Source organism: Rhinopithecus bieti, unplaced genomic scaffold (assembly GCF_001698545.2).
Source record: "Rhinopithecus bieti isolate Rb0 unplaced genomic scaffold, ASM169854v2 scaffold_29928, whole genome shotgun sequence".
Classification (NCBI taxonomy): Eukaryota; Metazoa; Chordata; class Mammalia; order Primates; family Cercopithecidae; genus Rhinopithecus; species Rhinopithecus bieti.
This window is the reverse complement of record NW_016814053.1, coordinates 4,775,164-4,791,808: the sequence shown is the minus strand read 5'-3', so window position 1 is coordinate 4,791,808 and position 16,645 is coordinate 4,775,164. Positions and strand designations below refer to the sequence as shown.

Genomic DNA, 16,645 nt, shown 5'->3' with positions numbered 1-16,645 from the left:
TATCTTTTTTTTTTTTTTGAGACAGAGCCTTGCTCTGTCGCCCAGGCTGGAGTGCAGTGGCCGGATCTCAGCTCACTGCAAGCTCCACCTCCCGGGTTTACGCCATTCTCCTGCCTCAGCCTCCCAAGTAGCTGGGACTACAGGCGCCCGCCACGTCGCCCGGCTAGTTTTTTGTATTTTTTAGTAGAGATGGGGTTTCACCGTGTTAGCCAGGATGGTCTCGATCTCCTGACCTCGTGATCCGCCCGTCTCGGCTTTCCAAAGTGCTGGGATTACAGGCTTGAGCCACCGCGCCCGGCCATAAATGTCTTTATTGCAAATGTATTCCTGCTCACACGTGAGATCCACTCAAGCGTTTACAAAGTAGAAAATGGACCTTAGAACTATTTTTCATTCAAGAAGAACCCGTGTTCTTCTTTTGATTCCAATAAAGACCATTCTTCCTAATAATTGTAATTAGGATAATGACTTAGTTATTTTCTCTTTTTTTGAGATGGACTCTCACTCTGTCACCTAGGCTGGAGTGCATGTGCAGCGGTGCGATCTTGGCTCACTGCAGCCTCTCCCTCCTGGGCTCAAGAGATTCTTCTGCCTCAGCCTCCCGAGTAGCTGGGATTATAGGTGTGTGCCACCAGACCCAGCTAATTTTTGTATTTTTAGTGGAGACAGTGTTTCACCATATTGGCCAGGTTAGTCTCGAACTCCTGACCTCAGATGATCTGCCCTCCTTAAGTGCTGGGACTACAGGTTTGAGCCACCATTCCTGGCTATGATAGTTACTGTTATCTTTTGAGTTCTCAAGATGTATGAAGACCTAACACCTGTATCTAAGAATCCTATGGAAGGGAGGAAGACTAAATAGAATATAGTTAAGAAAAATACTGACAGACATGTACAGAATTATTTCAGTGAAATCATAGAAGGTGATGAAAGACTTTCCTGAAGAAGTAAATATAAAAGCTAGCTAAATGTAGAAAACAAGCAAGAGCATCCCAGATAGAAGGAACAGCATATGCAAGATACAGAAGTAAGAACCAGCACAACACATCCTGGGTTTTAAGGGGGAGACAGTAAATGAAGGAAATCTGAATGTATGTGCATGTACTTACATATACACTTGCTTGTGAGTAGGCATTGGGTAATGGTGGTGAGAGTGTTGTAGAGTTGAAACTAGGGATACTGAGTTTACATAGGAGGCTTCTGAAATAATACAAGAAATGATTAGTGTGAACTCAGAAAATGACTGTAGGCCTGATAAGCAAGGGATGAATTTGAAAGTGATTTAGGAGATGGAATAAACAGCACTTAGTGTCCAGTTGTAAGAAGTACTTAAGGAGGTAGCATGTTGGATGACTCCCAGTTTTCTGCCTTGAGTAGCCACCTAAATATTGTCAGCTTTCCATTCACTGTGATAGAGAACACAGGTGGAGAAACAGCTGTGTATTCTGTTTTGTTCAATTTTTTTTCCAGGAAGCTAAGGGTTTCATGACTATTTGTGGTTGAACACCACTAAAGAACCTCTATTGCTTGGGAGGCGAGAGCTAAATGAGAGCTAAAATGTGCTTTTCTATTTGAGAGTATAGGTTTGTATTATGTAGTAGAAAGAGCTTGAATGAACTTTGAACTCAAACTTTGGTTGGAATCTTGGTTCTCACATTACTAGTAGCTATGTGCCTTTAAGCAAATTATTTAGTTTCACTAAGACTTAGCTTATTCATTTGTAAAGTTGGGAGATTAATAGCCTTTTAAGATTACTGTTAAATGAGATAAACTTCTGGGTCTGGAAGATAATGGCAACTGTCCAAATCTAAATATCTCCACATATCCTCCCCAAAAGCTGTAAGAACAAAAGGACTTCACACACACACATGCACACACACAAACCATACATAACTCACACTTTCAGCACTACTGAAAGACAGATGATACCATGAATTTTTAATTACCTTTATACATTCAATAGTTCCTGTTGCTGCTACAACTCTGTGTGGGAAGAATGGGGTAAGGAAAGGCTTGAGAGACTGAGAAAAGAGAAGAAGGGACTAGAGGTTAAAATAAAGCACAGACAAAAATCACCCTCAGAAAAAGTCCCCAACTTTGCCAAATAGAAAGACAGGTCTAGGACTTGGTAATTTATAGAACTAGCTACGTTAAGCTGTATGAAAGTGAGCGGGACCACAAGTAGCAGCTTCAGAGTAGCATTGCTCCTACAAGAAGCTTCAGAGTAGCATTGCTCCTACAAGAAGAGACAGAGAAAAGATAATACCTCATGGAGGCATGGCAGCAAGAGGAAAGAAGGAAGTGGGGATAAAATTGAGGCTTCTAGAGAAATGAAAGAGAAACAAGGCACGGCAACCCATCCCCCACCCAACAACTCCACCATAGCACCGTCCATTATAGGCGCTCCTCTTTACTAATCTGCAGAAGTGAATGCTCTTAAACTAAGAGCCCGAGAACCCTATTCACAAAATGCTAAAGAATAGAAATGAATCAAATGCTACACAAAACTACTCTAAGAGGAATATAGAAATTTGAATGAAAGTGTTTCAGTTGATAAAACTTCTCCCCGAAAAAGCAAATACAAAGGGAAAGGGGATCTCAGTGCTTCAACCAAATAAAATATCCTCAAATCTGTGAACATACTACAAAACCACAAACTTAGAAGCAGAAATCTAAACTCTGACATGAGAAAAAAAGAAGTGAAAAGGAAGAAGTGCAACAAAATTTTATTGAACACAGGAAAGAAATTGAAGAGAAAGGCAAGGCCATCTCAGAAGACTACAGTAATCCAGCTTTAGAGCTGTGGTTTTGCTTTCTGCAGTTTCAGTTAGCCAGTCAACCAGAGTCCAAAATATTAAATGGAAAATTCCAGAAATAAGCAATTATAACTTGTTTTGGTTTTGGTTTTTTTGAGACAGAGTCTTTCTCTGTCACCCAGGCTGGAGTGCAATGGCACTGTTACAGGGGTCCTTGCTCCCAGAGCTCCCAAGATGGCGGCCGGCCACTTCCAAGATGGTGGCAAGCCTTCTGTTCTTGGCCTCACAGATTCCAAGGAATGGAATCTTGGGCCATGTGGTGAGTGTTAGAGCTCTATTAGAAGCCGTGGGTCATGGAAGAGAACTTTGGAAACCAGTGACTAGTGTTCAGCTCGATTAGGACGAACCCAGACCCTTAGCCCTGCAGGAACAATGGCAAAGCTTTAGCCCGATGGGGGGTTCAGTGGGCGCCTTGCTTGATCAGGAGCACAGCAGTCACCCTGCCGGATCCTGAGGGATGGAAGTCAGCGGCAGGTCTGCGACAGCAGCAAACAACAGTGGTGGATGGCGACTGGAAGCTCAGCTCGCGTCTTAACAAACACGGACCAGAAGAGAGGGCAGTTGCAAGATTTTAATAGTGAAAACAGAGCTCCCATACAAAGGGAGGGGACCTAAAGAGGGTAGCCATTGCTGGCTCAAATGCCTGGGTTTATATTCTGATCATTGTCCCTCCCACTGTGCTCTCAGGCGATAGATGATTGTCTGTTTCTTTACCTCCTGTTTTGCCTAATTAGCTTTTAGTGAACTCTCTTTACTACCTGATTGGTCGGGTGTAAGCTAAGTTGCAAGCCTGGTGTTTAAAGGTGGATGCAGTCACCTTCCCAGCTAGGCTTAGGGATTCTTAGCCTAGGAAATCCAGCTAGTCCTGTCTCTCTGTCCCCACTCTCAACAGGAAAACCCAAGTGCTGTTGGGGAGGTTGGCCGGTGACTGCTCTTCTTCCTGCTCAATTGGGGCGTAGTAGGGGTTGTGTAGTTGAGATTTCCTCGGAAGGGGTGCGTTCGATGTCATTAACATCGGAGCATGGGCTAGCAGGCCAGTCCAGGGGCCTGTGGTAGATCTTAGTCATGGACTATATCTGGGGCTCCATTTGAAGAACCGTTTGTAGTTTTACAGCTTTGATGTGGAAACCTTGTAGCCATAGGTAGTGAGGAAATTTAAGAGCACTTGGGTGGCTTGATGGCACAAGGTTTCTGAACGGGCAGCTAAAAGTAAATCATCCACGTACCAAAGGACAAGAGTGTCCAGGTATGAGAACTGGCTCAAGTCTTGGGCTAGTGCCTGGCCAAATAGATGGGGCTATCCCTGAACCCTTGGGGAAAACAGTCCAGGTGAGTTGAGATGTTGGGTGCAAAGGATCTTCAAAAGCAAACAAGAATTGAGAGTCAGGATATATAGGGATGCAGAAAAGGCATCCTTAAGGTCCAGGACTGTAAACCACTCTGCTTCCTCTGGTATTTGGGAAAGCAGAGTATAAGGGTTAGGTACAGCTGGGTATAGAGGGACAATGGCCTCATTGATAATCCTAAGATATTTCACTAACCTCCACTGTCCGTTGGGTTTCTGTACTCCTAAAATTGGAGTATTGCAGGAGCTATTGCATGCTTTTACTAGGCCTTGGGCTTTTAGGTCCTTAACAATTTTGTGAGTCCTTGTTGGGCCTTGGGTCTAAGGGGTACTGCCCTTGGTAGGGAAATGAGGCAAGATCCTTTAGTTTAATTTGAACAGGACGGGCATTTTTTGCTCATCCATTTTGTCCCTTCTGTTGCCCAGACTTCATGATTAATTCCTTCTTCCAGCAGGGGACAACAAACAGGTGTTCCTTCTCCTATGTTCAGGTGTATAATGGCCCCTGCTTTTACTAGAATGTCTTTCCCTAACAAAGGAGTAGGGCTTTCAGGCATAATTGGAAAAGCATGTGAAAGGAGTATAGTTTCCCAGTCACAACTTAGTGGCTTGGAGAAGTATCTAGTGACTGGCTGTCCTAGGACTCCTCAGATAGTGACAGATCTGGAGGACAGTTGTCCGGGACAGGAGAGTGAGACTGAGAAGACCGTGCCAGTGTCCAGGAGACAGTTAANATATAGAAATTTGAATGAAAGTGTTTCAGTTGATAAAACTTCTCCCCGAAAAAGCAAATACAAAGGGAAAGGGGATCTCAGTGCTTCAACCAAATAAAATATCCTCAAATCTGTGAACATACTACAAAAACCACAAACTTAGAAGCAGAAATCTAAACTCTGACATGAGAAAAAAAGAAGTGAAAAAGGAAGAAGTGCAACAAAATTTTATTGAACACAGGAAAGAAATTGAAGAGAAAGGCAAGGCCATCTCAGAAGACTACAGTAATCCAGCTTTAGAGCTGTGGTTTTGCTTTCTGCAGTTTCAGTTAGCCAGTCAACCAGAGTCCAAAAATATTAAATGGAAAATTCCAGAAATAAGCAATTATAACTTGTTTTTGGTTTTGGTTTTTTTGAGACAGAGTCTTTCTCTGTCACCCAGGCTGGAGTGCAATGGCACTGTTACAGGGGGTCCTTGCTCCCAGAGCTCCCAAGATGGCGGCCGGCCACTTCCAAGATGGTGGCAAGCCTTCTGTTCTTGGCCTCACAGATTCCAAGGAATGGAATCTTGGGCCATGTGGTGAGTGTTAGAGCTCTATTAGAAGCCGTGGGTCATGGAAGAGAACTTTGGAAACCAGTGACTAGTGTTCAGCTCGATTAGGACGAACCCAGACCCTTAGCCCTGCAGGAACAATGGCAAAGCTTTAGCCCGATGGGGGGTTCAGTGGGCGCCTTGCTTGATCAGGAGCACAGCAGTCACCCTGCCGGATCCTGAGGGATGGAAGTCAGCGGCAGGTCTGCGACAGCAGCAAACAACAGTGGTGGATGGCGACTGGAAGCTCAGCTCGCGTCTTAACAAACACGGACCAGAAGAGAGGGCAGTTGCAAGATTTTAATAGTGAAAACAGAGCTCCCATACAAAGGGAGGGGACCTAAAGAGGGTAGCCATTGCTGGCTCAAATGCCTGGGTTTATATTCTGATCATTGTCCCTCCCACTGTGCTCTCAGGCGATAGATGATTGTCTGTTTCTTTACCTCCTGTTTTTGCCTAATTAGCTTTTTAGTGAACTCTCTTTACTACCTGATTGGTCGGGTGTAAGCTAAGTTGCAAGCCTGGTGTTTAAAGGTGGACGCAGTCACCTTCCCAGCTAGGCTTAGGGATTCTTAGCCTAGGAAATCCAGCTAGTCCTGTCTCTCTGTCCCCACTCTCAACAGGAAAACCCAAGTGCTGTTGGGGAGGTTGGCCGGTGACTGCTCTTCTTCCTGCTCAATTGGGGCGTAGTAGGGGTTGTGTAGTTGAGATTTCCTCGGAAGGGGTGCGTTCGATGTCATTAACATCGGAGCATGGGCTAGCAGGCCAGTCCAGGGGCCTGTGGTAGATCTTAGTCATGGACTATATCTGGGGCTCCATTTGAAGAACCGTTTGTAGTTTTACAGCTTTGATGTGGAAACCTTGTAGCCATAGGTAGTGAGGAAATTTAAGAGCACTTGGGTGGCTTGATGGCACAAGGTTTCTGAACGGGCAGCTAAAAGTAAATCATCCACGTACCAAAGGACAAGAGTGTCCAGGTATGAGAACTGGCTCAAGTCTTGGGCTAGTGCCTGGCCAAATAGATGGGGGCTATCCCTGAACCCTTGGGGGAAAACAGTCCAGGTGAGTTGAGATGTTGGGTGCAAAGGATCTTCAAAAGCAAACAAGAATTGAGAGTCAGGATATATAGGGATGCAGAAAAAGGCATCCTTAAGGTCCAGGACTGTAAACCACTCTGCTTCCTCTGGTATTTGGGAAAGCAGAGTATAAGGGTTAGGTACAGCTGGGTATAGAGGGACAATGGCCTCATTGATAATCCTAAGATATTTCACTAACCTCCACTGTCCGTTGGGTTTCTGTACTCCTAAAATTGGAGTATTGCAGGAGCTATTGCATGCTTTTACTAGGCCTTGGGCTTTTAGGTCCTTAACAATTTTTGTGAGTCCTTGTTGGGCCTTGGGTCTAAGGGGGTACTGCCCTTGGTAGGGAAATGAGGCAAGATCCTTTAGTTTAATTTGAACAGGACGGGCATTTTTTGCTCATCCATTTTGTCCCTTCTGTTGCCCAGACTTCATGATTAATTCCTTCTTCCAGCAGGGGACAACAAACAGGTGTTCCTTCTCCTATGTTCAGGTGTATAATGGCCCCTGCTTTTACTAGAATGTCTTTCCCTAACAAAGGAGTAGGGCTTTCAGGCATAATTGGAAAAGCATGTGAAAGGAGTATAGTTTCCCAGTCACAACTTAGTGGCTTGGAGAAGTATCTAGTGACTGGCTGTCCTAGGACTCCTCAGATAGTGACAGATCTGGAGGACAGTTGTCCGGGACAGGAGAGTGAGACTGAGAAGACCGTGCCAGTGTCCAGGAGACAGTTAACCTCCTGGCCCTCAATGGTCAAGCATACCCAGGGCTCTGTGAGGGTGATGGCATGGGCTGGCACTTGCCCCAGGCACCCTCAGTCCTGCTGCTGGATCATCTGGTTAATGGCTTCTGACTTAGAGGACCCTCATCCCCTGGGGCAGTGGGCCTCCCAGTGATTCCCTTGACATAAGGGGCATGGACGAGGGGGCGGCTTCTTTCTATCTGGACAATCTTTTTTAAAGTGTCCTTGTAGACCACATTGGAAGCAAGCCCTATTAGGCATTCGATGTGCCCAGCCTTTCCCTTTTCCAGAGCCTCCAAAGTCCGCTTGCCTGAAAGCCGTGACTAAAGTGGTAGCCTTTTTGTATCCCGTTTGTCCCATTCCGCCTGCTCCTCCTGATCTCTATTATAAAAAACCTAGGTTGCCAAGTTCAATAGGGTTTCTAAGTTTTGCTCTGGGCCTCAGGCAGACTTCTGAAGTTTTTTTCTAATGTGTGCAGCTGACGGAGTGATAAACTTATCCTTTAAGATTAGTTGGCCTTCAGTAGAGTCAGGTGACAGAGAGGTGTGCTTCCTCAATGCCTCCCTTAGTCTCTCCAGAAAGGTGGTAGGATTTTCCTCTTTTCCCTGTGTTATAGTGGACCTCATTGAATAATTCATAGGCTTCTTGCTAGTTTTCCTTAGTCCTTCTAGCGTGCAAGTTAGCAAATGTCTGCGGCACCAATCTCCATGTTCTGATTCTGTGTCCCATTGAGGATCTACACTGGGAACTGCCTGCTGGCCTGTGTGGAATGGTTCTATTTCCTCTGTTGTCATCCTATCATTGACCTGACTGAGATAACAGAGATCGCCAAACTCTCGGGCTGCAGTTATGGCAGCACTTTTCTCATTTGGGGTTAGTGTCTGATTTAGCAGTAACATTATATCTCTCCATGTCAGATCAAAGGATTGTCCTAACCCTTGTAAAACATCAATGTAGCCATCAGGGTTATCTGATAATTTACCTAGGTCTATTTTAATTTCCTTTAAGTCTGAGAGAGAAAAAGGCCCTACATGCACTCTGGCTGGGCCAAATTCTCCTCCTCCTACTGCTTGGAGAGGGCATAATCGGGGAATATTGACACTCTTTGGTTAATCGTTTACCCCTTTGTCTATCTCCTTTTGGACCATTTGACCATTTGGGTTGAAGGGGGGTCTTTATTAGCTGGGGAAGGAGTCAGGGGGACACCAGGGTAGGGAGGTAGACTCTGAGGGCTTCCTGTAGGACATAAATCACACTTTTTACATAATTGTGAGTTGTCTCTTAATGAAAAGAAGGTTTGTACATATGGCACTTCACTCCACTTGCCTTCTTTTCTACAAAAGAGGCCTAGCTGTAAGATGGTGTTATAGTTTATATTTCCCTCAGGAGGCCAGGTTTCTCCCTCTTGAAGAGGATATCATGGCCAGGCGGTACTGCAGAAGAATATGAGTCATTTCTTTCTTAGCGTCTGAGGGTCAAGTTGGTCCCAGTTCTCCAGAATACATCTTAGAGGCGTTTTTGCCTTGGGGGGAACGTTTCCCATCTGAAAAAAAGAGCATAGGGATGTCAGCACCCCTAGTCATTTTCCGATGAGCATTAGTCCTAGAGCGTCCTCTATGGTCCTAATGCTTATTCCTTTCCAGGGTGCGTAACCACCCATGGACCTCTGCTTATCGGATTAGTTATGCTCACCGATGTAGCAGTCCTATACCCCTTTTCCCTCATTTCTTGACCACAAAGAAAGGGGTCCAGGCTGCTGGATTCTAGTGGTCCTTTACCAGCGTGCCCAACAGTGCCTTTGTGCTCAGGGGTGAGTCCTAGAGCTGGGCTGGGTTCCGGAGTATTTCATAAAACCCAGCCGCCCCATCAAGATGCATTCCCATAAACAACAGTTCTTACACAAATTCGTTTCAGAGAGGATGTAGGTAACCTTTTGAGTCAGGATTAAGATATCTTTTTTGATTCTGTAAGTACTTTAAGGCTTGGCTGAGTGCAAACAGCTCGCGCCTTTGAGCAGACCAATTATTCGGCAATTTTTCTAACTCTGCTTCCACAAGAGTATCCCTATCAATTACTGAATACCCATTTTGGTTTTTCCCTCAATCACCTGGGAGGAACCATCTATCATCCTGTCCTGAAGGGAGTTCCTCCTAGGTCTGGTCAGACCTTTGTATGGTAATTAAATTTAAATCCCCTGTTATGAAATTTGCTGGGTTAAGGGAATTGTAGTAGTTAGTGTTAAATTACCTTTTTTTAAACAGAATAGCCCCATACTTGAAGATTTTGAGTTAGTAAGCTACCTTTTGGTTTTTTGACTTAGAATAATTCTGAACTAGGAAGCTCACAGTGAGGTTTCCTCTAAGTTACTTTTCTACTTTCTTCTGTTAGCAAAGCAGTTGCCGCTACAGATTGAATGCATCCGCGGGTTACTGCGTTAAGGATTTTTGATAGGAAAGCTACAAGTTGTCGGTGGTCTCAGTGTTTACTGCGTTAAGGATTTTTGATAGGAAAGCTACAAGTTGTCAGTGGTCTCAGTGTTTTCAGGCTACGCCCTTGCTTACACTGACAACAAGATAATATTGGAGTGTTACAGGGTCACGGAGAAGACCTTCAATTATCAATTATAGTTTTAAATTTACTCTGGCTTTTAAAGGAATAGAGCACACTGGTTTTATTTACTATTTCTTTCTCTCTTTGTCTCCCCATCTCTCTCTCTCTCTCTCCTCCGTCTGTCTCTCTTCCGTCTCTCTCGCTCTCCTCCATCTCTCTCTCTTCCTCCTCTGTCTCTGTCTCTCCTCCATCTCTCTCTCCCCCCTCCGTCTCTCTCTCTTTCTCCTCCGTCTCTCTCTCTCTCCTCCGTCTCTCTCTTTCTCCTCCGTCTCTCTCTTTCTCCTCCGTCTCTCTCTCTTTCTCCTCCGTCTCTCTCTCTTTCTCCTCATCTCTTTCTCCTTCGTCTCTCTCTCTCTCTCTCTCTTTCTCTTTCTCCTCCGTCTCTCTCTCTTTCTCCTCCGTCTCTTTCTCCTTCGTCTCTCTCTCTCTCTCTCTCTCTTTCTCTTTCTCCTCCGTCTCTGTCTCCCCTCCTCTTAGCCATTACAAACTTGGGGCCCTGGCAAGGGTGGTAGGGAATGGGTCCTACGTAACTGCCCATGTCGAGAGCTGTATATCTAAATCCGGAGGGACACTAGGGATAAGAATCCCTGGGTTTATAGCCTAGATGCCTAAGGACACAGCGTAGAGCTTCCTTAGATCCCTTTGGAGATACAACTTGCTACAGGAAATGAAAGTCTGGCCGGGCGCGGTGTCTCAAGCCTGTAATCCCAGCACTTTGGGAGGCCGAGNTACGTAACTGCCCATGTCGAGAGCTGTATATCTAAATCCGGAGGGACACTAGGGATAAGAATCCCTGGGTTTATAGCCTAGATGCCTAAGGACACAGCGTAGAGCTTCCTTAGATCCCTTTGGAGATACAACTTGCTACAGGAAATGAAAGTCTGGCCGGGCGCGGTGTCTCAAGCCTGTAATCCCAGCACTTTGGGAGGCCGAGACGGGCGGATCACGAGGTCAGGAGATCGAGACCATCCTGGCTAACACGGTGAAACCCCATCTCTACTAAAAAATACAAAAAACTAGCCAGGCAAGGTGGCGGGCGCCTGTAGTCCCAGCTACTCGGGAGGCTGAGGCAGGAGAATGGCGTGAACCCTGGAGGCGGAGTTTGCAGTGAGCTGAGATCCGGCCACTGCACTCCAGCCTGGGCGACAGAGCGAGACTCTGTCTCAAAAAAAAAAAAAAAAAAAGTCTGAACCATTAGTACCTAGGAGGCAGGGATCAGAGAAAGTAGATTCAGAGGTAAGGAGAATTTTGGGGCTACACTTTCAAGAAAGTCGTGGTCGGGACCCAGGGTATGGGTCAGAGGGAAAGGTAGGGGTGCACGCACGGGTGACTGTTGAATAGAGACTAGCCATGATCTCAACCGGCTAATGCCAGGAGTTCGGGACAACAGCTTTCTGCCTCTAGTCAGCCCTGGGCTTCCCCAGGAAAATTGAAAGCAGAAGCTGATTCTAGGCAGACCAGTGCTCCCAGCCCAGAAGGGCTGGGGGTTGTTAGAAAGCCTTTCCACAGATAGCCTCACACCTGAGTCTTAAGTCTGGCAGCCACACTAATCGTTTTTAATGGCCAACAGGTGCCCGGTATTTTCTCCAATTCTAAGGAAGAATAGGACGGAATAGCAAGTGAAAGTGGTCCAATATTACCATTTTGGAGTTCCCTTCCTGGTCGCCAAATATCGGGGATCCTTGCTCCCAGAGCTCCCAAGATGGTCGTGGGCTGCTTCCAAGACGGTGGCAAGCCTCGTGTTCTCTGACCTGGGGTTCTTGACCTCACAGATTCCAAGGAATGGAATCTTGGGCCCTGTGGTGAGTGTTACAGCTCTATTAGAAGCCATGGGTCACGGAAGAGAACCTTGGAAACCAGTGACTAGTGTTCAGCTCGGTTAGGATGAACCCAGGCACTTAGCTGTGCAGGAACAACGGCAAGCCTTTAGCCCAATTGGTAGCGGCAGTGGGCGCCTTGCTGGATCAGGAGCACAGCGGGCACTCTGCTGGATCCGGAGGAATGGAAGTCAGCGGCGGGTCTGCGATGGCAGCAAACATTGGGGTGGACAGCGAGCAGAAGCTCAGCTTGAGCCTTAATTAAGGACCAGAAGAGAGGGCAGTTGCAAGGTTTAATAGAGTGAAAACAGAGCTCCCACACAAAGGGAGGGGACCCAAAGAGGGTAGCCGTTGCTGGCTCAAACACCTGGGTTTATATCCCGCTCATTGTCCCTCCCACTGTGCTCTCAGGCAATAGATGATTGGCTGTTTCTTTACCTCCTGTTTTTGCCTAATTAGCTTTTTGGTGAGCTCTCTTTACTACCTGATTGGTCAGGTGTGAGCTAAGTTGCAAGCCCCGTTTAAAGATGGATGCAGTCACCTTTCCAGCTAGGCTTAGGGATTCTTAGTCGGCCTAGGAAATCCAGCTAGTCCTGTCTCTCAGCATGATCTCAGCTCACTGCAACCTCCGCCTCCTGGGTTCAAGCAATTCTCCTGCGTCAGCCTCGCAAGTAGCTGGGACTGTAGGTATGCACCACCATGCCTGGCTGATTTTTGTATTTTTAGTAAAGACGAGGTTTCACCATGTTGGTCAGTCTGGTCTCAAACTCCTGACCTCAGGTGATCCTCCTGCCTCGGCCTCCCACAGTACTGGGATCACAGGCATGAGCCACTGTATCCAGCCACAATTACAAGTTTTAAATTGGATGCTTTTCTGATTGGTGTGATGAAGTCTCCAGCCATCTTGCTCCATCCTGCCCAGGATGGAAGTTATTCCTTTGGCTAGGATATGCAACTGTTTATGCCACTGGTCTATTAGTCATTTAGTAGCTGTCTCGGTTATCAGATCAACTGTGGTGGTTTTGAAGTGCTTGTGTTCAAGTAGCCTTTATTTAATAATGGCTCCAAAGTGCAAGAGTAGTGATGCTAGCATATTGTTATAATTGTTGGATTTTATTATTAGTTGTTGATCTCTTATTGTGCCTAATTTATAAAGTAAGCTTTATCATAAATACGTGTATATTACAAAAACATTATATATAGAGTTCAGTACTATTTAAGGCTTCAGGCATCCAGTGGGGTCTTGGAATGTATCCCCCACGGACAAGGGGGGACTACTATATATTAATTACAAGGTGCCAATAGGAGAATAGATTCAAATAAAAATCTAATAAGAACCATTGATAAAAGGAAGGAAAACAACCAAGAGAATGTAAAAAGTAGTTTAAATTCAATGTAGACAAAAGAAGACCTAACATACTTAAAATTGGAGTCCCTGAAGAAGAAAAGCAAATCACTAGAACAGAACTAATTAAACCATAACTCAAGAACACTTTTCAGAAATAATAGGAAATTTGAAATTTTACGTATTAAAAGGCCCCATCATGGACAGATTAATACAGAACAGCTCTGAGTCATAGCCTAGTTAAAACTATTAGATTTTAAAGAGTTTTTTCCTGGACCTCTTGAGAGGGGAAAAAAGATTATATTATTAAAAGGCTGACATCAGATTCCTTAAGAACAATATTCTTTTTTTTTTTTTTTTTCCCTGTCTCACTCTGTCACCCAGGCTAGAGTGCAGTGGCATGATCTTGGCTCACTGCAACCTCCACCTCCCCGGTTCAAGTGATTCTCATGCCTCAGCCTCCTGTAGCTGGTATTATAGGCATGCACCACCATGCCCAGCTAATTTTTATATTTTTAGTAGAGGTGGGGTTTTGCTATGTTGGCCAGGCTGGTCTCAAACTCCTGGCCTCAAGTGATCCACCTGCTTCAGCCTCTCAAAGTTCTGGGATTACAGGCATGAGTCGCTGCACTTGGCCTAGAACAATATTCAAAGGAAGGCTACAGTGGAGCACCATTTTTAAAAACTCGAAGAAATAAAGCACAAGCTAGCCAACCTGTCTTTAGAGTATCAGATAAACAGTTTGAACACACAAGAATTTAGGAAATATGTGGTGATAATTTACTGTATTTAAATGTAGACCCAAGACTTAAAACAGTGCTGGGGACATAGGTATAATTTTATATGTTCTGACAAAGTAAAAGAATAAAACTAAAATAAGTGGGTGAACAGAGAAAGAGAGATAGAATTAAGGTCATTCTCCACAATATAGGTAATAAATGAGAGTCATACAATACCATTTAAATGGATTGACCAGATAATAAAAAGTAAAGTAAGCAAAAAGGAGATTTGGGTTACTCTAAAACACATACATACACACACACACACGCCACCACCACCACAGAGAGAGAGAGAGAGAGAGAGAGAACCACTGGAACAAAAAATTAAAATTTTCCTAACTACCAAAAGAAAGTACAAAAAAAGCAAAAATAGCAGAAATACAACATAAAGGAAAAAAAAAAAGAATAAATGTGAATAATAAACATGGTAACTATATAGAGTTGAGTTCAAATATGTCAATCATATTAGTAAACATAAATGGGCTTAACTCATCTATTAAAATAAAAAGATGTTCAAATGGCTTTATAAAGCAAAACTCAATTCTATGCCTTACATAAGAGATGTATAAAACAGTGATTCCAGCCATCAAAAATAAAGGAATATGTAAAGATATTACAGGCAAATGGAAAAAATAAGAAATCAGGAGTTTCCATTTTGATAAAGTAGAATCCAGGCAAAAACTATTCAGTATGACAGTATGTTTATAGTGGTTAAAGCCATAATTCACAATGAAGTTATAATATTTTTTGGTATCTAGGTACCAAATGACACAACAAACACCTAAATATACCAGAATCACTATAGCAGAATATAGGAGAATACAAGTAGCAATAGAAACACATAATAGAAAATTTTAAATACATCACAGTAAAAATCTGGTATGACAAGATGTTTTAAGATCATCTAGTATGTTTCTTCTCTCAAACCTGAAGTTTAGCCATTTTTTTTCAAGGACTCTTGGTTTCTTTTAGTGGGAAATGATATTTACAGTTCACAATCTTTGTATTAGGAGTGTTCACTTATACTGGGTTTGTCTTCAATTCTAGGCCTTAACTAGGACCTTTTTTTCAAAGAGAAAATACATCATTAGTCCATACTGAAATTTTTCATTAAAATTTATGATTACAAGCTTTTTTATTTGATTTTTATATTTGTATCTCTTTTGTTTTATGCTTAAAATCTAGGTTCCTAATGATATTAATAAAATGAATACATTCATCTTAACCTACAGTTTCAAGTTAGTAATACAAATAGTATTACTGACAATATGGTTATTGCAAAAGATTTAAGATGTTTGCTGTTCTTTTTCTCCATATTTTATTTCCAAAGATGTATGTATAAATGACAGTTTTAAATTCACTTGAAATAATTTCTCTTTATGTGATTAAACCACCCACATTCTACATGATTAGATTCATTTGTTTCATTTTGCTTTTACTTTTAGGGTTTTGTTATTTTATTTTATTTTGCTTTATTAAAAAATTGTGTTAAAGAATTCAAGATAGCTTAGCTGACAGTTGTGGTTTATTTTAAATAACAACTGGAAGTCTTAGGTTTCTAGGGACAGTGTTTAATCAAAAGTTAGCCAAGAAAAAATTTTTTTTCCCTAAAGTAGATTAAATATTTGCTAATATAATAGTTTCATTTATCCTGTATACTTACTAGAAGCCTCTAGTCTCTAAGGCAGCTCTAAAAAGTGCCACACACACTATTTCTAAACACTATTCTGGATTTTATATTAATATTTTCTAAGACATTGGAACTATCATCAGAGCCTTGCATGAAACTCGTTTTAACGCCTTAGGCTGCTAATTTTGGTTGCTCAGAGTCTCAATTATATACATAGCTGCTCATCTATTTTTCTAGTGCTAAAGTGATTTTTAGGTGTAATATTTAATATAAGTAAAAGTATATGCTATAGAATATGATACACTCTGGCTTAAAATCTGGATTTTAAAACTTTAAATGGGCCAGGCGCAGCGGCTCATACCTGTAATCCTAGCACTTTAGGAGGCCAAAGTGGGCGCATCTCTTGAGCCCAGGAGTTTGAGACTGACCTGGGCAACATGGCAAAACCACATCTCTACCAGAATAATATAAAAATTAGCCTGGAAGATCAAGGCTGCAATGAGTTGTGGTCACACCACTGCACTCTATCCTGGGCAGCAGAGCAAGATAAATATCTCAAAATAAATAAATACAAATAAAACTTTATATGATTGTATTGGGTCATGAAAATCTGTTTTTGTGACAGCAGTAGCAAAATATAAGATTGTAGATACTATGTCTCTTTTGGGGAAGTTGAATCTTAAAATGTATAATTCTGTGATTTCTCTTTTTCAGAGGCTGATAAAATACCAGTAATGCGTGGACAGTGGTTTATTGATGGCACTTGGCAGCCTCTAGAAGAGGAAGAAAGTAATTTAATTGAGCAAGAACATCTCAATTGTTTTAGAGGCCAGCAGATGCAGGAAAATTTTGATATTGAAGTGTCAAAATCCATAGATGGCAAAGATGGTAAGATCGATTGATACATTTAATATATTCTACAAACCAAGTAAGTTGTTGATAAAGTTTAGAGTAATTTGTAAATTTGACATAATAATTCAGGAGGTTTAGAATTAGAAAATTTGATTTTTTTAAACATTTGATTATTCTAGAATTTAAAATAACTGCTATAAATATCTGAACTATCTCAATTTTATTTTAATATGTATGGTCAATGTCATGATATTAACACAGTTTACTATAAATGTACAAATTGTTACAATGTACTCCCTATTTAATCTTTTTTAGTAACTTTAGT

The 16,645-nt window shown here is 42.8% G+C and overlaps 1 protein-coding gene across 1 annotated transcript in view; it reads left to right on the top strand.

Moving 5' to 3' along the window:
• The window catches only part of DDHD1 (DDHD domain containing 1), a 131,757-nt gene that overhangs the window by 48,097 nt on the left and 67,015 nt on the right, over positions 1 to 16,645 (top strand). Inside the window, 1 exon segment of the mRNA XM_017849540.1 lies at positions 16,183 to 16,356. Coding sequence (XP_017705029.1) covers positions 16,183 to 16,356 — 174 coding nt within the window.